This window comes from Camellia sinensis, chromosome 14, assembly GCF_055761805.1.
Source record: "Camellia sinensis isolate YWXY chromosome 14, ASM5576180v1, whole genome shotgun sequence".
In the NCBI taxonomy this organism is placed as follows: domain Eukaryota; kingdom Viridiplantae; phylum Streptophyta; class Magnoliopsida; order Ericales; family Theaceae; genus Camellia; species Camellia sinensis.
The window spans coordinates 13,600,570-13,626,281 of record NC_138974.1 but is presented as its reverse complement, the minus strand read 5'-3'; the positions used below and the strand labels follow the sequence as shown (position 1 = coordinate 13,626,281).

The 25,712-nt window shown below is 35.8% G+C and overlaps 1 protein-coding gene across 4 annotated transcripts in view; it reads right to left on the bottom strand.

Moving 5' to 3' along the window:
* The window catches only part of LOC114265677 (ubiquitin C-terminal hydrolase 13), a 74,923-nt gene extending 53,292 nt beyond the window's left edge, over positions 1–21,631 (bottom strand). For all 4 annotated transcript variants that reach the window (XM_082906560.1, XM_082906561.1, XM_082906562.1 and 1 more), the window contains exons 1-4: positions 21,454–21,631; positions 21,095–21,158; positions 20,356–20,506; positions 20,112–20,269 (exon numbers count right to left, since the gene is read on the bottom strand). In XM_082906560.1, the coding sequence (XP_082762686.1) occupies positions 20,112–20,269; positions 20,356–20,506; positions 21,095–21,158; positions 21,454–21,483 (403 nt within the window). In that variant the 5' untranslated portion in view covers positions 21,484–21,631. The remainder of the gene's footprint in view (positions 1–20,111; positions 20,270–20,355; positions 20,507–21,094; positions 21,159–21,453) is intronic.
* Between the last annotated feature and the right edge of the window lie 4,081 nt (positions 21,632–25,712).

Sequence of the window (25,712 nt, the reverse complement as noted above, 5' to 3'; positions counted from 1 at the left end):
CATACTCATGCAGAAGAGTACTCATTCTGTCGGAATGAGACTAATGGCTGGCAAATGACATCCTCAGAGCAAAGCTGAGAAGATTGACGCAATAGGATTGACAATGCATCCACTAGGCAAACCATGAGAGTAGTTGATCACGATCTGGAATTCGGCATAAAACGCGTTCTTTCTTTCCTCCCTAGGCACAATTGTGAACTGAGCACACAAGAAGCAACCTACTTAACTCAAAACAACTTTGTAAAGTGGTATGAAAAAGTCCTAATGATAAACTTCAAATAAGTTCTTTGAAATTTTTTTCAATGGCGGCTTGTGATGCGACAAGTCGTCCACTCATTTGCTTCAAATCATCTCTTTGATTATAAGTTTGATTTAGATTTACATCATTGCTATTTCCAATTGAAATATTCATCTCAGTCAGCATAAGCCGCCACCTCCCCCCCCCCTCCAAACGAATCCAATGTCCAAAATCACAGTAATATTAGATCAGCAAGCACCCCACAACAATTCCAACTTAATCAAACAATTTCCAAGACGTCATTGACCACAATACTATAGATCGATTTCCAATCAAAGAACCAATTCACGACAGATGCAATTTGATTCAAAGAATGGTCAAGCTAATGATAAATTGTATACCAAAGTCGACAACATCTTAAAAATCGAAGAACCAAATCCAGTCAACCCCAGATTGCAAGAATAGATCACAAGCCCAAATTTGAAGTCACAAAACCCAAGAACAAGCCACAATCAAACAAGCCACAGTCAAACAAGCTAGGTCTAATTTCGATTCACGAACAAACCCACGTCCATAAGTCGAGTAATCCAGATTGATTCAACAACCTTCAATGTAAGAGTCGAAACAACGAGCAACCAAGCTTCGAAGGAAGAGAAGTCTCAAGAACCAAGTTGCAATTGCTAGAATCACGGTTTCAAACCTTACCTAAGATTGTCGGGTCGATTTCAAACCTTACCCAAGACTATCGGGTCAATTTTGGAGCTCCTTCTGGGTGTCGGCTCTCTCAATTAAGTATTTCCCTGGTTTCCAGACAAATTCAGATCAAATCAAGGGTTTCAAGTTGTGCTTCGATTCAGGCACATAAATCAATCGAGTTCCGAAATTACGATATCAATTCGTGAGACCAAATCGCAAGGACAAATCGAAGTCGGAATTTGAAGTGAAGTTCATATGCGAAGTCGACCGATTGAACTCACCAACGAAGAATTTCAGAGCCCAAATGGAGACTTGATCTGCGAACTCGAATCAAGGAGGGGAATCCCAGCGTCGATTGAAATTGAATACAAATCACAACCGAAAGTTGAACTTGAATCTGCGAAGTGCATCCAAATGTACTCATGATGAGTTTTCAAATCACGATAGGTCCTTCGCAACAGACCGTGACTTCGAACAGGGCTTGGATCAAATTTGAAATACCATCATCTAGGTCAGAATTTCAAGCTACAAAATGAAGTCCAAAGATTAACCAACCACCTAGGGTTGCGGTTGCAGTTGCAATTGAATTAATACAAGAATCAACTTTGTATCTCAAATGAGAACCTCTTGAATAAAATTAGAAGGGTTCATCAATTTCCAAGAAACCCAGATCACAATCTCAATTGAACCCAGTTGCTGCGAAGTCAAATATTGAAAAATTAGAAGGATAGGATCCAAAACTCAATGCTCTGATACCAAATGATGAAGTCCAAATGAAAATCAAGAATCAAATAGAGAGAGAGAGAGAGAGAGAGAGAGAGAAGACAAATGCCCCAATTAGGGGTAAAACCCCTAGGGGCTAGAGAGAGAAACCAATTTCTACTCCAATCTCAATGTATATTCTTTTATTCCAAAACTAAGTACAATGAGTATTACATCACCTATTTACAGACTAAAACTCATAAGTTATTTCACAAACACTTAGTCTATTTATTCTACTACATCAGGCACACTATGTTCGTGCCACAATTTTTTAAAAATTATTGTGTTGGCGTGTCCATCCCAAATCATATCCATGTCTTGTGTTTGAATTACAACATCATATTGTATGTCTGTCATGAGAACTTCCACACAAAAAATAGAGGTAGGGCTGCCTACCTGTTATCTCCCAGACCCTTGACCTGGAAATATGCTTACTCCTGCTGTATTAACCTTGACCTTTAAATATAATTATTCTTTGTTATATCAAAATAGTAAGAAAATATTTGTCACATTTTACATGACAAACAGCAAGTTTTAATAGGAAATTACATCTATTTTAAAAAGCTCTATTTCCAAACAAATTGGTAGTTTGCAAGATTTCTAAAAAATGCTTTAACCAGGAGAAATTTATAGGTATAAATATTTATATTGATTTAATTTTAATCATTAACCCCGCATCATTTTCTTCAAACTTAATCCAAGACCCATAGGTGTTTCATGTGTTAAAGGATAAAAATGCATGCTCCCAGAGTGTCCAAAGTGTGATTTTAAAAAGGATTACAAAAATAATAGGATGCATTTTGACATGTGTCGGGACTTGTGTGACACGTGTCCTTAGAAGGGCTTCTTAGTTTCACACTTCATAAAGCCTCACATACGATTGTAGGATTTTAAATATATATATATATATATATATTTAAAAAAAACAAAAAGATATTAAGCTTTCTTATGTTGCTAATCTATATAATATGGCACAAGGGTTTTTGAAAATGTCCAATTTGTCTTAAAGATACATTTTGTTTCAATGGTTCAGATTGTCCCATCTAAACTTCAATGGTTGAGATCAGTGTTGTGAAAAGCGCGCCTAGGCGCAAGGCGAAACAAAGCGCACTGGTTGTGCCTGGACAGGTCCCAGGCGAGGCAATTTGAGTTAGGTGCGCACCTTAGACGCGACTTGAACCAGGCGACAGAGGCGCAAGGCGCAAACTAGGCGCGCTTGATTTTTCGAATGGCTCTTAAACACAGATCTGATCTAACAGCTGCGGGATGCGTTCGAATGGCTCTTGACCACAGAGGATTACAACTCATGTACAATATGGCCCAAATACGACTGAAATGAACCATAATCTGTGTCGTCTCTTCCTCTCTCGCCTCACCTTGGACTGCGACTTCGACTGGGCTGCTTGACTTCGTCTTCGACTTCGCAGGTATGCTTCGCCATCTTCTTCTTCCTCTTCTTCTCCTCCTCCTCCTCCTCCTCTTCGACTGGGCTGCTCGACTAGTTCAACTTCTTCTTCGGTTCTATTTTTTTTTTTTTTCTTTTGGCTTTGACTTCTTCGACTCTGACTCTCTCTCTCTCTCTCTCTCTCTCTCTCTCTCTCTCCTTCTTCTTCTTCTTTTGGCTGTGCGACTGCTCTATTTTGCCCCCTTTTTTTCTTTTTCTTTTTTTCAATTATGCCTTTGAGTCTGTTAGAAAAAAAAAATACAAATACAAATACAAATACAAATACAAAATAATTAACTAAAAAAAATAGATTACTAAAATAGATTATTATGCCTTTCAATTATGCCCCCTTTTTTTCAATTTTTTTTTTTTCCTTTATCTGTAAGGGGAAAAAAATAGATTTTGATTCTGATTAACTAACTAAAAAAAATACACTGAAAAAAAAATTACAAATAATTAATTAATACAATGTTCTACTAATCTTTTTTTTTTTCATTTATCTGTTAGGGGAAAAAAATAGATTCTGATTCTGATTAACTAACTAAAATTATTTTTCAAAATTAGATTCTGATTCTGATTAACTAAAAATAGATTCTGATTCTGATTAACTAAAATTAACTAACATTAATTCATATTTTTCAAAATTAGATTCTGATTCTTATTCTTATTTTCCAAAATTCATATTTTCCAAAATTAGATTCTGATTCTAATAAACTAAAATTAATTCATATTTTTCAAAATTAGATTCTGATTCTGATTACTTTTTATTTTTAAAAAAATTGTCTTAGAACTATGAATGATTAGTCTATGTTAATTTTTTTATTTTTTACTAAGACTGTGCACCTTACTTCAATAGAGCCCGCACCTCGCCTTGCGCCTAGGCCCCGAGAGACCTTCAACGCCTTAGTGCGCCTTGAGCCTTTAAAAACACTGGTTGAGAAGTCTTCATTTCCCACCCAAATGCTCTTTGAGCATCAATGGTTGAGATCAATTACCATCAAGATCTAATGGTCCAAAATATAAGTTGAAGAAAATCTCTCTCCCCCTCTGTCTCTCTCTCTCTCTCTCTCTCTCCAAGCCCATCCTGTGTGGGATACCCAACTCCAGTCCCTATTCGTTTCTTCTTCCGCCATCGTGACGCCGACGACCACCGACCATCTCTCCTCTTGCCGTCATCCTCTCGACGACACCACTAACCATCTCTCCTCTCCTTTCACCCTCCTCTTTCGTCTCTCTCCTCTTGCAAGGTAAACTAGAACTTCTAACTTTTGCAATTCAAGATATTTTTGTGAGTTTGGTTGTTTCTGATTGCTTGAATCTAGATATTTTTGTGGATTTGTAAAGTTGAATCTAGATATTTTTTAATCTAGTTATTTTTGTTGAATCTAGATATATTTTCATTTATTTTGTGGGTTGTGCATTGGTGTTGAAATTGCAATTCATCAATTTTAAACCTTAAACCTTTCTAACATGTGTAGGTGTTGGTTGGGTTGGTGAGTTTCTATTTACAGTTTGGCTTCTGACATGGGGTTTGATTTTGAAATAAGAAACGAATTTTGATTTTTGAAATAGGTTTTGTTCTTTAAATGGATTTAATTTTTTAAAAGGTTTTGGGTCTGAAATAATACTTGATCTTCACGAAATGGGTTTCATTTTTTAAATGGGTTTTTATTTGAAAAATGAATTTTTATTTTCAGTTTGATTTCTGGCATGGTATTGGTTTTTGAAATGGGTGTTGTTGATTTCCTATGGTTTTGAAAAGCTTTTGATTTATGAAATTGGTTTTAATTTATGAAATTAGTTTGAAATGTTTGCTGTATGGGTGTATCTACTTTGACCTTTTGAATTTTTTGTAGACTGTAATTAACTGCATAACCACTGGCTCCTTACAACTGACCCATATAAACCCATTTTTCTATTGTTTATTCTCGGCTTAATTTGCTTTTTAAGTTGTGGCACCTATTGTCAAATTGGTTGTGCATTCAAGGCTAATTTTCAGTCTATAAAATTTTACTGTGATGGCACTAAATCCCAACACTTAGTCTCAACCAATGTATGCAACTCACATACACAAATTAAATTTCGTCAAGCATACAAGATAAGCAACAACAATTACGGGAAAACCCAACCTTTATTATTGCACCAACAACTACAAAGGAAAGCCAAATGCCAAACTCTCCACTGGATGATTTTGAGTTTGCATAGCCATGCCTATATATAGGCTACAATCAGAACATTTAAAATTCAAATAGACTGCTGAACATAAGCGACACATGCCATCTGGTATGGCAATTGACACCCCCAACTGCCAAGGGGTTAACACAGATTTAAAACAAGTCCACAAAAATAACTGTCACCAACTGCTCCTTTATTTTAGGCTTCTTTATTCCTAGCCAGCATATCTGGTTCTGTGCATAATCACCCCCAACCGCCCCTATATTTTAGAAAGACTTTGTCTTGCCTTAGACAATTCGAATTTCTCAAGCCACCAGCCAAACAGAGCCCTGAGTGCCATCTGTTGGTCTTGGTCAAGCATAACTGCCTTGCTAACCATCCAAGTTATGCATCACGCTTTGCTATCTAGTCAAGTCAAGCCATCTGATTGTGTTAAACCCCCAAGTATGCTACAGCCTAACATTAAGGTCATATTAATGCCTTGCACGTGCCATGCTGCCATAGTTTGGCCAAGGGTTGAGTGTTACCGCCAAACGACATAGCTAATTGCCCACTTTCTTGTTTTGGCATGCCTCCCTCATGTCGCGGTCCAGGTTTGACATAGGCGCAAGGTGCCACCAAGTGTCAGGCCGCCACTCCCAAATATCAAAGTGCTAACAGCTGGAGCCACTCATATTTATTTCTAATGGGTATAGGTTTAATATCAAACAATGTTTTAACTTATTCTTCATGACATGTAAGCAGGCACATTATGAGCTTGAATGCCAATTCTGATTGAGTTCTCTTCCATTAGTATCTAATATGAAGTTATGATCATGTTCTTTTCTTTATCACTTCTAGCGTAGTGATGTTGTTTCTTAACTGTTCCTTTTGGTAGCTTCTTCATATTCTTCTTAAATCTAGAATCAATATATTTTGGTACCAATCGGTGATAGTGGATTGGCTTAGAGTGATGCCTACTCGGTACTCAACCATCGTCAATCTTCAACTAGACTCTGAAAAGTTATTTTACTTTGATTGTTTGTTAGATTGCACTCTCACACTCAAATTTTAGTTGGTTTTGCTGAAGGAAAAGCATTAGTTGCTATAATTGAGAAGACCCATGGCGGTAATGGACCCATGGTAATCAGGTCTCCGATTGATATATTGTTGAGCTTACTCATTTTCGTTGTTATTTTTTTCTCATTTGACAATGCCATTGTCTATTAAAAAGAGAAACCATTGTGTAATAGTGTGTTGTTGTCCACTACTAATACACCATTACAACGGTTCAATTTTGCAGACATGTGGAGTGAGATCAACCGACAACATTAAGCTAGAATAAGTTCTATGGTAACTTCTATTTTTGCTTCTTTTTTTTTTTCAACTCCATTTCCAACCATACGCACTATCGATCTAATTTGTCATTACATACATAAATGAAGGATTTTAATCTCTAATTTGTTCATTCTATTTCATGTGATGTTTGTTATTTCTTTATGATTTTGGGGTTCCAATGTAGAAAGTTTTACTAAATATAATATTTGGATGACCAATTGGCAACTTGACACTAGGATGGAGTCACTTGACTAGCTGCTTTTGTTGAGTTGGTTTTTGGATTCTATGATTTTGTCAAAAGATCATTTACTCCACTTAGTTACCCAATAGATGCCAAGTGGGTGGATCAAGTGATGGGTACTACTACGAGCACATCCTCCTTATTGTTCCTTTGCTAGGAGGAAATGTAGCATCATCCATAAACAGAGACAACTCTTCCTAAAAGTTGGTTAATGTTTTAAACTTGGTCCCTAAACATAATGGTAGTCTCAATGTTCTTGGTGTTGTTTATTCTAATTTTATATTTCTATTATGGTTTCAATATATTAGTCTTTGCAGGACATAGCATTAGAGCAATTTTTCTAATTTTATATTTCTATTATGGTTTCAACATTACGGTTTCAGGACATAGCATTAGAACAATCAAACCTAGCCTCATAATTAAATTATATTGCTAATGGGTTTAGTGGCAGAACCAATATTTTGGCTTGGGGGCAACATTAAGCAAAACCCTAAGTTTTGTCCAATTTCACAAGCTTATTCCTCACCCAATTGTGTAGTTATGGACTATAATTTTAAAAAATCACACATCTATCCTTACGGTTAATTTTACATTTGATCAATTACTTGATTTAAGGATTCCCAGTGGCAGAGAATATATTAGGGGAACTGTGTACATATCAATTTGCTTCTTTCCTTTTCTTTCTTGGAAGCTTTCTATTTGATTCTCGACTGCAACCATCTGATTGGTGATTCTCGCACAACCTATAATGTCTCTCTTAATGTTTATGTTTGTGATTAGGTAATGGTTTTCAATTTACATATTAATCAATTAATGGACTGGTGTGTTTAGAAGTAGAGGGAGAATCGAATCTCTTGATCCTTTCGTTAATTGTTAATATAATAATAGAAGAGTTGTTTTCATTTGGAAAAATTGACTTAACTCAGCCTTGATTGTTTAATGTTAGTTTTATTTTTATTTTTCAATTTTTTATTTACGTTAAAATTTGTTTACACAACATGCATGGTTTTTGTAGGGAATGTTTTAAATCACAACTTTGAACACTCAAGTATGATCTCTTCAATCATTCCAGATCTTTATCTTATTGAGGTGGTGGTAATTTTCATTTTAGTTAAGCCTTCTAATTGTTGAATTTAAGAAAGCCTTCTAATCGTTTCATTAGGCACTGCCTAATAAATTGTAATATAAAAATTTATTACAAATAAATTGTTCGATCTCTTCTCATCACCAACATAAATTGTTCGATCTCTTCTAATTGTTTTATTTTTTGTGAATTCTTGGCACTCGATTAGAATGATATATTTTGACTTTGACTTTTATTTTTGTTTTTCACTTCAAATTTCAGATGCATAAAAGTGGCAATTGTCCATGATCTTTGCATTTAGATTTTTTTATTACGTTTCTCATTACGCATCCTTTTGTTGTGATGATTATATTGAAGAAAAACAATGATAGTGAGAATTTCAAGTACATTTCCTATGTTGTTTTAAAATCTAAAAAAGTTAAAGCTTCCCTCAACTTTAGTAAATTGTTATGTAATGACTAATTGGGCACATATTAGATATAATTATTTGTTTTAGTGTATTATCTAAATTGTTAAATTCTTCTTGCTGAATTGAAAAAAGAAAAGAAAGAAGAGTTATAATTAGCAACTGCTAAATTGTGAATTCTTATACTAAGCAATTCATATTCATTTTCTTCTTTTTTTTCGATACGATTCATATTCATATTCAATAAGCAACATGTGAACTCATAAGTCATGATATACACTAATCAAGAGACTTGGGAACTAAATTGAAAGGTGCTTGATCATATGTATCAAGAAGAGTTATATTGAATTTTTTTTTATGTTCAATTCCTCTTAATTCATAGTTATTTGTTTCTCTATTTCTCAAAGGTATTTTGATGTGATTTTTCCTGTTATCATTTCTTTTAATTGATTTTTTAAAGTGAATTCAAGCATAGGAGTGATTTCGTTGCAGGTGACTAATCCACATTAGAAATGTTGGGATTGAGTTGTTTTTTTTTGTGTTGATAGTTGGCTCTTTCATTCTAAATTGGATGATTAGTCTTATTTTTTCATTTTCCTTTTCTTTTTTTTAAAGCTAGGATGATTACTCTTTTGTATCAAAATGTTCATTCACCACTTCTCGTAGCTTTGAAATTTGATAAAGTGAAAGGGTTACTCAGTTATGATATTAATTTAGAAACATTCTTTTATTGAAGGTTGTCCCATTCTAGCTCACTATACATGTGTCATTTTGACGTGGATATCTTTGCTTATGATGTACACAACATTTTTATATTATAAATTTGCTATTTAAACTTTAATTATAAAGTTTGCTAAAAGATATTTTCCGTCTGAAGTTTGTTAAACTATAATTTGATATTTCGACTTCTTATATGTGAAGTTTTATATTACAGTGAAATTGTTGTCATTTTGAATTGATTTATTACAATTGATTTCTGTAACAGTGAAATTGGTATCATTTTGAATTGATTTATTTTAATTGATTTTTGTAGAGTATGTGGTACCGACATTATTTACACCATGCCTTTAGGCACGAGCATACACTAGTCTTCCTATATGGAACCACATAGAGTTAGACCCTACATGATTTAAATCTGAAAATGTAAGCTTCATGTTCAAGGCACATACACAAGAAAAGAAGACAGAGGTTTGAGAACATGAATTCTTTTACCATTCTACATTATATTTGACTGGGTTCCAAACAGAGGATTGAATCACCTCTTCTTCGAATGCATTTTTTAAAATATAGAAAAAGTCCTTAATTTTGGTATTCAACTTAGCCCTGTGGTCAAAACACTTTTCATAAGGCTTAACTTGAACACAATTAACTTGGTTGGATATTAAAAGCTGACAAATTGAAAGATTCTCTTTCTTGTCAATCAACTAGTGTCACAAATCACATTTTTACAAATATAAATGCCCAAATCTTTTTCTAATTAACAAACATCGTAGGTAGGAAGAATTGACCATGTAGAGATGGACTGGATGGCACACATTGTTGTGACTAAGCATTAGGCTTTTAAGGTGCCATCTTCGTTGCCCCTTATATTTCAAGGGATCAATATTGAAATTTTGAAGGACATAAGAAAAATGTCTTCATTCCTCTGTTCTAGAACTTATTCTCAATCCATTATAAATTAAAGGAGAAATTATAAAAATAACTCTACGGTTTGATTCTTGTAACAAATTACACCCGGAGTATCTATTTTTGTCAAATAAAATCCTGATTTTCCAAATTAGATAAAATGTAACCCATCAGTCTATTTCCGTTAATTGAAACTAATGAAAACGGGCAATTTTGGCCATTTACTACTATATCTTTGTTATATATATTGTACATATAGATGTGAGAATATAATTGTGTAGTGTATATTCTATATTTGGCATGATTGTGGCTGTACATATTATAGGCGTGATTGTGTTTTCCTTTCTTCGTTTAGGAGTTAGGGCTATATAATCTAGGGTCTTGTTGTAATCAAATACACAATTAAATATATAGAGTATTCATTCAAAATTCTTACATGGTATCAGAGATGCGTGCAAAACCCTAGTCTTCTTGGTTGTTGTTTCTCGGTTCGAAATCTGAGTCTAGTTCGTGATTCGAATATCTCTTCTCCGTTGTTTGCCATCTCTGTTCTCTGAAGTCACGAGAGTATCAGAAGCATTTCTCGCCTCTGCTTTCGCCGTGATCAGCCACTGCTCTCGCCGAAGTCGCGACCTAGTCTTCTCTCACTTTTTGGACTCCCTTGGTCGTGATTTCCCTCTCTTAAGTGCGATCTATTCGTCTTTCCCTTTAGTTCACCAAAATCGAAGAGAAGTCTGCCCTTGTTCCTCTTGATCAGCTTGTCGGCTGCTTCAATTCAGAGTCGACTTCAACTCGTCTCTCTCTCTCTCTCTCTCTCTCTCCCTGATTCTACTTGAGTGTTTTTGAGTTTAATACACTTATTCTAGGTTTATTACTCTCCGACCTCTCAGTTCTCTGTTTATTACACTTTGCCCCATCAATTTTTTTTTTGGTTTATTATTAGTGAGAAAAGTAGACTGCCTAAAATGCAATGATTGTAAGGTGATTCCTGGAGAGAGTCTGGTCTCTCAACATAGGATTTTGATAATAGATTTATGTTTTAGAGGGCAATACCAAGCTAGGAAGGATGGTGGGCGTCGTAGGACGAGATGGTGGGACTTAAAAGGGGATAAACTAGAAATATTTAAGAATCGAATGGATAAGGAAGGTACTTGGGACTTAGAAGGTGGGGCTAACACTATATGGAATTCGATGGCCAATTGTATGAGGAGAATCTCAAGGGAAGTGCTTGGAGAGTCGAAAGGAACGGGACCCAGCTCTAGGGAAACTTGGTGGTGGAGGGAAGAGGTCCAAGCGGTAGTTAAGGCAAAAAAAGAGTGCTTTAAAAAGTGGCAGAAGGATAGAACTGAGGAAAACCTTAAGAGCTATAGATTGGCTAATAAGGAGGTCAAGAAAGTAGTGAGAGAGATTAAGTTGAAAGTTTATGATGACCTATACACTAGACTAGATAGTAAGGAGGGAGAGAAGATGGTATACAAACTTGCTAAGATGCGGGAGAGGAAAACAAGAGATTTTAATCAAGTAAAGTGCATCAAGAGTGAGGATTCTAAGGTATTAGTGAAGGACGATGAGATTAAGGAAAGATGGAAGAATTATTTTGAGAAACTATTAAATGAGGAACATGGAAGTACGACAATAGGGGAAGAAATAATCAGTAATACGATAAACCAAGACTATAGGTTCTATCGCAGGATTAGAAATTTTGAAGTGGAGATTGCACTTAAGAAGATGAAATCAAATAAGGCTTTAGGACCTGATGATATCCCTATTGAAGCTTGGAAGTGTTTGGGTAAAAAGGGAGTTGCTTGGTTGACTAGGTTGTTTAGTAAAATTTTGTTGACTAGGAACATGCCAGATGAGTGGAGGAAGAGTATTTTAGTGCCAATCTATAAGAATAAAGGTGATGTCCAGAATTGTAACAACTATAGAGGAATTAAGCTAATGTGTCATATAATGAAAGTGTGGGAGAGGGTGATGGAACGTCGATTGCGAGACATAACAGAGGTGTCAGAGAATCAATTTGGGTTTATGCCTGGTAGGTCAACAATGGAAGCGATCTATCTTTTGAGGAGAGTAATAGAAAAGTATAAAGAAAAGAAAAGAGACATTCATATGGTGTTTATCGACCTTGAGAAAGCATATGACAGAGTGCCCCGAGATATAATATGGTGGGCGTTAGAGAAGAAAGGGGTGACAAAAGGCTACATTGACGTGATTAGGGACATGTATGAAGGGGTGGTGACCACTATTAGATCGCCAGCTGGAGAAACAAACGAATTTCCTATCACTGTAGGGTTACACCAAGGATCTACCTTAAGTCCTTATCTTTTTGCTTTAGTTATGGACGAGTTGACGATAAATATTCAGGATGACGTGCCATGGTGTATGCTTTTTGCAGACGATATTGTGTTAGTGGATGAGACTAGAGAAGGAGTTAACACAAAGTTGGAGATCTGGAGAAAAGCTCTTGAATCTAAAGGATTTCGGATAAGCAGAACTAAGACAGAGTACATGGAGTGTAAATTTAGTAACAGTAACAATGAAAGCAGAGGAGAAGTGAAGATTGAAAACCAAGAACTGCCTAAGAGTGAACATTTTCGTTATTTAGGGTCAATTATCACAACAGCGGGAGAGATTGATGCAGATGTGGCCCATAGGATTAAAGCGGGATGGTGTAAGTGGAGAAGTGTGTCTGGGGTATTGTGCGATAAACGAATACCTACTAGACTCAAAGGTAAGTTTTATAGAACGGCTATTAGACCAGCTATGTTGTATGGGACGGAGTGTTGGGCAACTAAGAAACAACATGTAGATAAGATGAGTGTGGCTGAGATGAGGATGCTAAGGTGGATGTGTGGTAAGACTAGACAGGACAGGATTAGGAATGAGTGTATTCGGGAATGGGTAGGAGTAGCACCGATAGAAGATAAGTTGAGAGAGAATCGTTTGAGATGGTTTGGTCATATTCAACGGAGACCAACAGAGGCAGTAGTGAAGAGATGCGATGCTGTAACGGTAGATGGAAGTGTTAGGGGACGAGGTAGGCCTAGATTAACGTTGACTAGCGTTATAAATAGAGATATGAATCTACTTAATTTGACCAATGAAATGGCCTTTGATAGGGCCGCGTGGAGAAGAATGATTCATGTAGCCGACCCCATTTGATGGGACTTAACGCTTCGTTTGGTTTGGTTTGGTTATTAAGTCGGAGGATAAAATTCAAGCCATTAAATGCAAACTCACTGGTGACAATTATGCTTATTGGTCTAGTGTTATCAAAAATTTTCTCCTCAGTCAAAAAAAATGGGGATATGTCTCTGGTTTAGTTCCTCGTCCATCGGACCTAAAACAAGAAAGATATCTGACTTCCTATGACACTTAGGATTGTGATAATGCCCAAGTTTTGACCTGGTTTCATAATTCTGTGAATGACCGTATTGGAATGATGTTTTCCAAATACAATACTGCCAAGGAATTGTGTGATTACTTACAGAATGTTTATTAGCAGTCCAACTTTGACAAGCGGTATGAGTTGGAAACAACTATTCAGGGCGCTCGTCAGCAGGATCAATCTATTCAGGATTTCTATATTGAGATGACAGGTCTCTGGGATCAGTTGGCTCTCATGGAACCACCTAGCCTCAGGTACTAGACGCTTATATTGAGTTTTGGAAACAGGGTCGTTTAGTACAGTTCTTAACGACTCTCTCTCCTCAGTATGAGGCTGTCCGTGGTGGCATCCTTCATTGGTCTCCTCTTCCTTCTGTAGATGCTATTGTTCGTGAGTTCCTCTCCGAGGAAACCCGTCTTAAAACGGCCAATCAAATCGTGTCCCCTTCGGTTTTCTTAGCACCTACACAATAACCCCTATTGGCGCCTCTTTCTCAGCTTCAGTCTTCTGCCAAGCCAAAAACAGAGCCCTTAGCATCAAATGAGTGTGCTTTCTGCCATCAGAAGGGTCATTGGAAGTACAACTGTCCCAAGAAGGGACGTTCATCTTCTCAGTAGTCTCAGTCCCAAGCTCCTACTCATAATTATTTCCGGCCTCCCACTACTTATACTGCATTCATTCCAGCTCCAGGTCCTGATTTAGCTTCCTTGTGTACTCAGCTTGCTCAACTTCAGCAGATCTCGTCCACCTCTCAATCATCTTCATCTGCCTCTACTCTCCTCTCTTCATTCAGGTTTGCTTGGGTCCTCTTCAGGTATTCTTTCTTCTATCTGGCTTTTTGATTCTGGTGCCTCACATCATAACTCCTCACCTTTCCTTACTCCAAAACTATATCTCCCCTCCTTTTCCTATTACTATTAATACTGCTAATGGGCTTGGATGTCTGTCTTATCTATTGGGTCTGTTTTACCCTCTGCCATGTCTGCTGTTGTTATTCCCTCTGTTCTTTATATTCCTTAACTATCTGTCAATTTGCTTTCTATCAATCAACTTGATACTTCTGGTTTTGATGTTATCTTTTCTTCTTCTGTATGTTGTGTGCAGGATCGGGTGTCCAAGAAGCAGATTGAGACCGGCCATAAAGTTGGCGATCTCTATGTGGTGGAAAGCCTGCATCTTCCTCTATCTACCTCTCCCGTTGCACTTTCATCTTTTCAGTTAGATTCTCAATCGAGTCAGTTTTATTTATGGCATTCTCGCCTCAGTCATTTGTCTGTTGACCGCTTACGATCTTTAGCTCAGTCAGGATTGTTGGGTAAGGTTTCTCCTAGTCAAATTAATGAATGTCGAGGGTGCAAACTTGCTAAAATGATAGCTTTACCTTTTAATAAAAGTTCCTCCATTTCTGTTTTTTTTTTTTTCTCTTGTCCATACTGATGTTTAGGTACCCTCTCATGTTCTCACTAAAAGGGGTTTTGCATACTATGTGCCCTTTGAGAATGATTGTACCCGCTATATCTGAGTTTATCTTATGACTCATAAATCTGACTTTTACCCGATCTACCATACGTTTCAGTCTATAATTACCACACAATTTGGGACTACCATTAAAATGCTACGGTCTGACTTGGGTAGGAAATACTTTAAAACTAAATTATGTGAGTATTTGGCTAATTTGGATACCTTTCATCAAACTTCCTGTACTGATACACCTGCCTAAAATGGTCGTGCTGAGCGTAAACACCGTCATCTCCTTGAGACAACTCGATCTCTCCTTCTCTCTGCCTCTGTTCCGGCACCATTCTGAGGTGGGGCAGTTCTTACTGCTGCTTTTCTCCTCAACCGCATGCCGACTCCCCTTCTCTCTAGACGATCTCCTTATAAGGCTCCATATTCCCAACCTCCTAATTATTCCCTCCTGCGTGTTTTTGAGTCAGCTTGTTTTATCCTTCTTTCCCTTGAAGATAGGACCAAAATAAATGCCCAGTCTGTCCTGTGTATCTTTTTAGGTTACAATCTTACTCAGAAAGGCTACCGTTGTTATGACCCTGTCTCTCATCGCCTTTATATCTCTCGCCATGTTGCCTTTCTCGAATGTCTGTCTTACTTTTAGCTTCCCCCTCTCATTACTCCAATTTCAAAAGAGGATTTGGTTCACATTAACCCATTTCCTTCTGAGGTCTCATCTGATGAGTACATCTCCACTGTTCCTCCTGAGTTTGTTCCATCTTCTCCACCTTTCACCCCTCTTGTTAAGTATCCACTGACCCCCTGAGGCTATTCTTACTTCTCCTCCTGCTTCACCTCTGGCTACTTCTCCTCCTTCGGCTTCTCCTCCTCCTCCGCTGTTAGTCTATCGTCGTCTCAAGGCTCTCCCTCCACCAGTTGTCTCTGCCTTAGTTGCTGCTTCTTCTGCTTCTGAAGACTTTGATACCTCAGCACACCAATATCCTACTCAAGAGCGTCATCCTCCAAACATGTCAAGATCCCAATTGGATTCGAGCTATGGAGGATGAGTTGTTTGCCTTGCAGAAGACTAATACTTGGGTGTTAGTTCATTTGCCTGCTGATAAGAATCTGGTTGGTTGCAAATGGATCTATAAAGTCAAGACTCATTCTGATGGTTCTCTCAAGCAATACAAAGCTCGCCTGGTTGCTAAGGGTTTCTCGCAGGAGTATGGTATTGATTATAAGGAGACCTTTGCCCCTATTGCCAAGATGACTATTGTATGTACCTTGATTTCTATTGCTACTATTCAACATTGGCCTCTCTATCAAATAGACGTTAAGAATACTTTTCTTAATGGTCATCTCCATGAGGAGGTCTACATGCGTCCACCCCCTGGCCTTCTCTACTCCTCTGGGCAGGTTTGTCGTCTTCGGTGTGCTCTGTATGGTATGAAGCAATCTTCCCGTGCATGGTATAATCGCTTTCAGACTCTGTTACTGAGCTTGGGTTTCATTCTTCTACTTCCAACTCTACTTTGTTTCTAAGACATACCTCGACTGGCTTTGTTACTCTCTTATTGTATGTGGATGATATAATCATCACTAACTCTGACTCTTCTGTTATCTCTGAGGTCAAGCAGCATCTCTCTACACCTTCGAAATGAAAGATTTGAGTCTATTGCGGTATTTTCTTGGTATTGACGTTACTTCTCCAAAGGGCTATTTTCTGTCTCAGGCTAAGTATGCTAATGAGGTCATTCACCGTGTTGGTCTTACTGATACTAAGGTTTATACTACACCTATTGAGCTTAACGTAAAGCTCAACTCTACTGATGGTGCCTCTCTGGATGATCTCACTTTATATCGCGAGCTTATGGGTTGTTTCGGTTATCTGACTGTCACTCGCCCTGATCTTGCTTATGCTATTCATGTGGTTAGTCAGTTCGTTTCTGCTCCTCGCTCTACCCATTGGCCTGTTTTGGTTCACATTCTTTGCTATCTCAGAGGTACCATCTTTCAGGGCTTATCGTTGTCCTCTACTTCCTCTTTGGACTTGGTGGCCTATGCTGATTCTGATTGGGCTGATGATGTTATTAATCGCAAGTCTACATCTGGTTTTAGTGTATTGCTTGGTGATTCCTTAATCTCTTGGAAAAGCAAAAAATAATCAGTTATTGCTCGCTCTACTGCCGAAGTTGAATATCGTGCTATGGCTCTTGCCACTGCTGAGATTGTTTGGCTTCGTTGTCTCCTGTTTGATTTGGGTGTCCCTCAGCCTTTTCCAACCTCTCTCTATTGTGCCAACCGCAGTGCTATTCAGATTGCCCACAATACTATTTTCCATGAACGGACGAAACACATTGAGATTGATTCACTTTATCCGACAGCATCTGCAGTCTGGCTCTATCTCACTTCCTTTCGTCTCTTCGGTTTTGCAACTTGTGAACTTCTTTATCAAGACTCACACGACCGCTCGGTTTCAGTTTCTTCTTAGCAAACTCTCAGTGTTTTTTGCTAAAACCTTGACTTTGAGCGGTGGTGTGATAATATATTGTGTATTGTGTATATTTTATATTTGGCATGATTGTGGTTGTACATATTATAGGCGTGATTGTGTATAGGCGTGTTTGTATTTTCTTTTCTTAGTTTAGGAGTTAGGGCTATATAATCTAGGGTCTTCTTGTAATCAAATACACAATTGAATACATAGATTATTCATTCAGAATTCTTACAACAGATACTTTATAACCACCAGTGCATCAGCTCCTCCACTACCATCACCGCCGCCACCACCCCCCATCCACTACCAACCCCTACCACCCCATCCAGTTTCCCTCTTCTTCGACCCACCATCCACCACCTCCTTCTCCCCCATCCCACCACACCACCCCTCTTGCTATACCCCACCATCCTACCTCCACCTTCCTCCGACCATCCTACCACCCCTTGCCCCCTTCTCCACCATCCACCTCTCTCATCTTCCTCCCCAACCCCTGGTTGTCACTCCCCCCAAGGGTCACACAACACCATGATGATGATCAAGATCAATCTCAAACAAAACAACATATCAAAAGGCGAACACAAATTGAAACGGGGACAGGGAATGACTAAGGTTCCTTAGCAAAGATGAGACAACGAATGATTAGGCGATCAGACGATTCCCAACAAAGATTAGGCAACGATGAAGATCAAATAATTCTCAGTGAAGATCAATGTTTTCATGAAGATTTGCATACCTCTACGAAGACGACGGATGACTCATCAACTAGGGTTTTCAAGAAGATCTAGAATTGGGTCGGAAGGAGTGGCACTAGGGTGCACCAAAAAACAGTTAGAACTGGTCCAGTCCAAATCAGCAATTTGGTTCGATTTTTATTACTAATTTCAAAAATGGTGGAACCGTTTGAAAAGGCCCAATTTGCGGTTTGGTTCCTCTAATTATAGTTCTAAGCTGAACCGCACGAGTAGAACACCCAACCTTAAGGTTGGAATTCCAAACATATAACCAACTCAACTACACATTTGGTTTTAACATGTTACTATTATATCTTATATTCTATGCATAACTTACATTATATATATAACCCCAAACCCTTCTCCTTCAATCACACACCTTAATCTCCTCGCTCATATTTCTCTCTATCTCTGGAAGACTCAGACTTAACCTCTCGCTCTCTTCTCCATCTCACTTTTTTCTCTATCTGTGATCTCTCTCTGCCTCTTACTCTCTTCTCCATCTTTGATCTCTCTCCCTCTCCCTCTCTATCATTGCACTCTCTTTTCCATCACAAACCTTAATAACATTTTTCACATCCTCAAATCTGAAAAACTAACCTAAAATCTCCATATATAAAAACTCAAACTTCTTGGAGGAGGGTCTCAAAATGCCATCAGCTTATGGAGCAAAATTGTCGATCAACCACCATTGAAGCCATCAGAAGATTTGGGACTACTCAAATTCTATGTCTATCTCCCCCTTATTTACTCTATATATATTGTTTGTTTTGTTTTGTTTTGTATGTGTGCCTATGTTTTTGTGTCGTGTTTGTTTTGGTCTATATGAATGTTTGCCTATGTTTTTGTTTTGTGTTTGCTTTGTTCTTGGTCTCGGTATCCATATATATATATATATATATATTAATTTTTCTCTGCTGAGTTTATCTTTTTTTCTATTTTGCGTTTTATGTGGTGATGGTGGTTGTTAGTAAATCAATTGGTCACAGCTTTTGCCCCATTCAAATTGATTTGAAGATCAACAACATGCTCTAATTTTGTGTCACAAACAACTTGTTTGATTGTTTTGATAGAAGACTGGTTGTTTTGGCATAAAACCATGGTTTTGAACCAAAACCTAACCGTTTGGTGCAGTTACACTAATACATGGTTTGGGTTGGTTCCCAAAATCCTGAAACCATATCCTACAGTTTGGTTCCTGTTTTAGCTCAAAACCTAACCATGTGCACCCCTAGGTGGCACTAAATAGGGACGGGGACGGGGATGGGTGTGGTCAAATGTGGTAAGGTGTATAGTGGGATTGATGATAAATGATTTTGACATGGTAGATGGTTGATAAGGTAAGTTTGTAATGTGGTGTGATCAAGCTCATCATTAGAATTTACATCGTGTTGAAAGAGTAAAAGAGATAGTGCCGCGCGTGCTTCCAAAAAAATATAAAAAATCCATTAGATAAGATAACAGATATGGATGGATGACTTAACTTCAAATAACTTTTAAAATGTAGGGTTTAACATGAAAAAATTAATGGACCACAAACGGATGGACCCCAAGCAATCCTGTAACACCACTTTTCCAACTACTTGAGTAACTCTCTATCCAAAAGTCTAGTCTGTAGAATGGTTTTTCCTATGCTGAACAAGAAAAGTGTATTACTTTCTAAATTACTGTAATTTCCTTAATATCTAGGCAGCTTTCTCAATTCCTTATTTCAAACTAGAATAATTTAGCATTGCTCTTCAGTTTCCTGGAATATTACTGTCAAGTCAAAGCCAAATGACATGGATCGTATCAGATCCTTCAAAGGCAGATTTGCTAGTACGCACACTATATTCTCATGGGACACGAGAAAAAAGTTCATCAGCACTTTTGACCCCTAGAGACACTCCCTCCCACACACCACGTCAATATTTATTAAAAAATAAAGTAATGGTCGTTAGATAAAATCAAAGACACCATAAATATAACACACTCTACTCAACAAAACCCAGTTTTTATATTGCTCCAAAAAATATAGAACAAATGCAGAACAGAGGTGAATAATGTACCTTTTCTCACTGAATACTTATTATGAATTTGATTAACTACAGCCAAGCTAAACTGTGCATATCTAATCCACCCATACGGTAAATTTGAAGAATCTGCAACATCTAGATACATAGACAAATGGTCGACATTGTTTCCCTTCGGAAAAATCAGAATCCGCCTGCCCAAAGTAAAACAAAGAGATTGAATCAGCACCAGGTACAAAGCAACGACAATATAACCTATTAGTGAGGTGATAAGAATTACCATTTATAACCACCAACCACAAAAAAATCAGAGTATAGCTTCCTTGTATTCAACCCAGAAAAGTTCTCGATTTTCCATGTGAACCTTGATGCCTGAGGATCCTCCACTTGCTGATTCTCAGTAGTACTACCCGTCTCTGCTTGTGCTACAACTAATGATTGTTCAAATCCATAAATAAACAGATAAATAAATCAATATTCCAAAATACGTCTTATTAGCTAGAAATTAAAGTGTATCCTAAAAGGTGTTTTCAGAAAACCTTCCCAAAAACCATTTTTCAAAACATTTTAGAGTAATTCTATTTACACGCCACAAAAACTTAGTGCACACCATTTATATCGTTCAAATATAAACTTTCGAACAAAAGTCAAATGTTCATATATAAACTTATGAGCAAACAAGCAATTGTTTGGACACAAACAGTTGAATGGAATATATATTTGAACAATTTATTTTTGTTCATCAGTTTATGTGCGAACATTTGCCTTTCGTTTGAAAGTTTGTATCCTAGCAAAATAAATGATGTGTACTGTGGTTTCTTGTGGTATGCAAATAGAATTTCCCAACATTTTATCAAAGTTTTCCGTATCCGTCCCTGTTCCGAAAACATACAAAATGCACATATCATTTTCTCCACATTCAGAGAAACCAAGGTACAAATTATACAAATTTTACCCATTCAATCAAAATAAATTAACAAAACATTTCACATAAGATATATGCTGATGAATTTGTGTACCTTCAAGGGGTTGGGGTCCCTCGACCAAATCGGAATGCGGGACAAGCATATTCTCGTCCTCTTGCTGCAAAACGCACCACAGTCAGTTCCGGATCCAAAGTGCAACCAATCCCTAGCGATCATAATATAACCCCAGAATCCAAACAGAATTGCAAAAAAGCAGAAGTGAATTCTAAACCCTAACAACGCATTTTCAAAGCCCTATACGATCAAAAACTCAAAAAAAAAGAAACATCAGATAGAACCAGAAATGCTGGTTGAATCGACACAGTTCGAAAGCCACTGAAATACACATATCCACATGTACACACCTAAACATTCATACACATACATGTATATGTAGAGACAGAGAAACGTACATCAATTGGGGGAGGAGTGACGAGAGTCATGGATGTAGAGATGAGGGTTTGTTTGCTTCGGCGGTGAATATGAGACGAAGAGGAAGAGGAAGAGAATTAGAATTAGAGCGAGGCTGCGAAGTGCGATGGAGATCACCAGGAGGGCTACAGTACAGAAAGGAAAAGTTAAATTACAAATAGACTTTTCTTAATGATTTTTTATTTAACATAAATTAATTAAAAATAATAATAATTCTAATAATAAAATTATCTTAATAATTTAAGTAAAATAAATTTTTAATATCATTAAAAATTACTAATTGACTTAATAATTTATTTAAAACAGTAATTTGTTATGAAATTATAAACTTAAAAGGATAAGATGTAATTTTTAAAATCATATAAGGCAATTTATATTTTAACAAATGTCATAAAGTGTATTTATAATTTACTCAAAAAGAAAGGTTTACTCCCTCTTTTTTAGAAAATCTAACTTTCTTGACTAGTATAATTATTACACTTAAAAAATATTAATTTTTAAAAATTATTCTTTGACTTTTTTTTGAAACATTAATGGTCATAATTAATGAATTTTAATGTATGACAAAATAGAAAATTCATATCATTTTAATCCTTAATTTTTTAAATGAACTAATATTTTGAGACAATGAAAAATGAAATAAAGGATTAATATTTTTGGATGAAAGGAGTATTATACACGGGGAATTTTCAAGATTTTGGAAAATATGGTTTTGTCATTTTTTTACTATCAATAGACTAATGAATGGGTTGACATGTATTTATGATTGTGAGCCCCATTGTTTTGTATGTAAAAATAGGATTATAATGCTAGAGATATCAAAATTTTACTAATTTTTTTTACTAAAGACTCGCATAGGTGTGGGTTCCACACCTATATGATTGTTTGGTACAAATATTGGTTATTTTTTGTATTCCTAACGTTACTGTTATATATAGCATTGCTCAAATTTAAATGTTCATATATAAATTTATGAATAAAAAATAATTGTTCAAAAGTTTATATTCGAAGCATATAAGTAGTGTACTGATATTTTTGTGGTGTGCAAATAGAATTTCTCTCTCGACATCATTTTTTTGAATGTTTGTGATTACTCTTGTAACTTCCAAATAACAAAATGTACAATCTTGACTACTGTCATTTTCATCACACCTAGCTCTCCACTATTGCAACCTTTAGATTGAGGGAGCGTGAGGAGGGGGCAAAAGAAACTGGGTTTTCAAATTTGAAGAATAAGGAAGTAAGCAGGAGGCGATGGACGTGGGAGGCAATCAAAAGGATGACACAAATAAGGAAGAAAGCAAGAGAGAGGATATAGAAAGAAGGTGGGTTTGCAAAAGAGGCTAAAGAAAGAGTGGTGGAAGCGAAGTGATTGAGGAAAAGGAGACATGGAAAGAGTGGCATAAGAGAGGCGACTACAGATGATCAAAGTTAAAAGGTTCATCTCAAGAATAAAGTGGTTTGAACTCGGCAAAATTTAAAATTATATATGTGGATTAAGTAATGATGTGAACTAGGAAGTGTAACGAGCAAATGGAAGCTCAAATCCACAAATAGAGCTTCTATTTGCACACTAAACTTTACGAGTTCATACTATTTTTTTGTTCAAATATCAACTAACAAAACCTATTTTAGTATTTGATATCCGAGCAATTGATTTTGTTTGGTAGTTGATAATTGAGCAATTGATTATTGGTTAATACTTGATATCTGAACTAACATAAATGACGTAAACTGAGAAAAACGTGGTGCGAAAAATGGGACGGATAGAAATGTTTATCAAATGTAAATTTGTATTTACACCTACTTTCTTATTGCACCCCTTTTTAATTTCAATTTTTTTTGTTTTATCATTTTCCACCTTACATAATTCAAAACCCATATGCATCCCCAGCTTTTTATTTTCTCTTTTTAGACCCCCAAACATTTCAAACCCTTACTAACTCACCCATCCGAACTACCACCCTCTTAATCCCCGACGACACCCACAACTATAGAGAAATAGAAACCTAGGATTTCAAGGATTTACAAATGAAGATTAGGGTTTTCAAATTTAGAATTTAAATGAGAAGAAGCAGAAGAGGTGGATGAGGTGGTAGTGGGACAAAGAGAAGAAAGGGGTTAAGGGTGGCGGCAGAAAGGGTGATAGGGAAGAGAGGAGCGGCAATGGTGGCGGTCCGGTGGAGAATGAGTGGTGTATAGAAAAATTAAGATTTTGAATTTGTAGAGTTTGAATTAATAATTTTAGATAGAAATAAAAAATATAATAAATTATTAAGTTAATTACCTAAAAGTCCTATTTACAAATGTTATGGTAGGTCAAGTCCTATTTAAAAAATTTTGAACCAATAAGTCCTATTTAGTAAAACCGATAATATTATCAATTTTTCTCAATTTTTAAAATTAAGAACATTATCAATTTTGCATAATAATATTCAAGATAATTGTTTCGCTAACTGATAAAAAAAAACAAAGTATGAGATTAAATGTTTTTTCCTTTATACTTATTAGTTTGAATCAACTATTCAATAAAATCGAGAACATTATCAATTTTTTTTTCATTTTAAAACCGAGAACATTATCAGTTTTTTCATTTTAATTTTTTTTTTTCATTTTTGCATATAAATGTTCCACCATCATGCTCCTTTTTGCACAAAAAAATTCAATTTTTTCAAAAAAAAAATATATGGTTTTTTTTGCACATATTTTTTTTTTATAGTTTTTTCAATTTGAAAGTTGATGTTTTAAAATTTTGAAAATCAAAATAAACGTCAAATCATCATATTCCTTTATGATTATAAAGGATGAACAATCATTGTTTGAAGGACAATTCTAACTATTAAAAATTTAATAGAACTTGAAGGTTCAAAAAATCTTAATTATGACTTAATGGAGTATAAGTTTATAAATTAGGATTTATGTGTAAATGCCCCTAAATTATTTTTATAGTGTAAATAGAAGCATCCATTGACAAACAAGAAACGAAAATATTTTGAATTTTGTGCCCAACAATTGAAAAAAGAAAAAAAAAAAAAAAAAAAAAAAAAAAAAAGAAGATGTTCTCGCTTCAATTTTCTAAATCAACACATCTCTCACCAAATAGTGGGTCTAAATAAGGGTTATATATAGGTTTCGTTTGGGAAGTTGCTATTTTAGTAGGTTATTTTAGTTTTTGGCTATTTTAATAGACTAAAATTTTTGTGTTTGGAAAAATGATTGGATTTTTTTATGGTTGGATGTGATGTTTGTGAGAGAAAAAGTGAAATGATTATGGATTTGATGTGATATTTTGTCTTATTAGCTATTTTAGCCTATTTTGTCTTTTTGTGAATTTTAGCCTAAATTATGTTATTTTTTTTCTTCCCAAACACCCCATAGAAATGTAAGTTTATGGATGAGATAATAATTCCCAATTTTCAATTGACTTGAAATTTCACATACATGATGGGCACAAAAATTTATCAAATCCAATGCTTAGGCCAAGTTTGGCATAATTGGAAAAAGACAAAAAGTCAAAAAGTCACTATCCTATTTAAGTCACATCATCTTATTTAAGTCACATCACATCTCTAACACATCACTTCAAACCCAACCCAAACTCAACCTATATTTCATAAAAAGTCAAAAAGTGCACTTATTTAGTCTTCCCAAACTAGGCCTTAGTTTTATGAAATATTATTTTGTCAGAATTTTGTATTAAAAAAAAGAATTATAAATGGGTTTTAGACATTTATAAGTTGATTCTGGTGCTATATTATTTGTTTTATTATGTAAGGCATACAAATCGCGTGAAATTTCATCATAAAATTTTAATTTTCTAAAAATTACAACAATATTACATGTTTCTTACATATTTTAGGAGAAATAAAAAAAATAAAAAAACTCTTACAGTTGTAACAAAATAGATATAGAGTTTTTAAGTTTGTCAAGTTAAACTCTAATATTTTGATTTGTTTTTAATCTATTTGTACCCTTTCTGGCAAAAATTGTCACGTGGCAATTCTTCTAATTTTTAATGCCATGTGGCAATGGAAGATGGGGGAGCCAAAGGGTTTATGGGACCCACCACCAAGGTTAATGAAGTAGTGGTTGAAATTGATTTATTTTAATTAATTAAATTAGTCAAGTCATTGAGTTAATTAATTAATTTCAATTTAGTTTGATTTGATAAGGTGAACCTTACTCGTTCTTAATAATTAGAAACTTGTTGAGCATTATCTCCTATTTTGATGTCTTATCT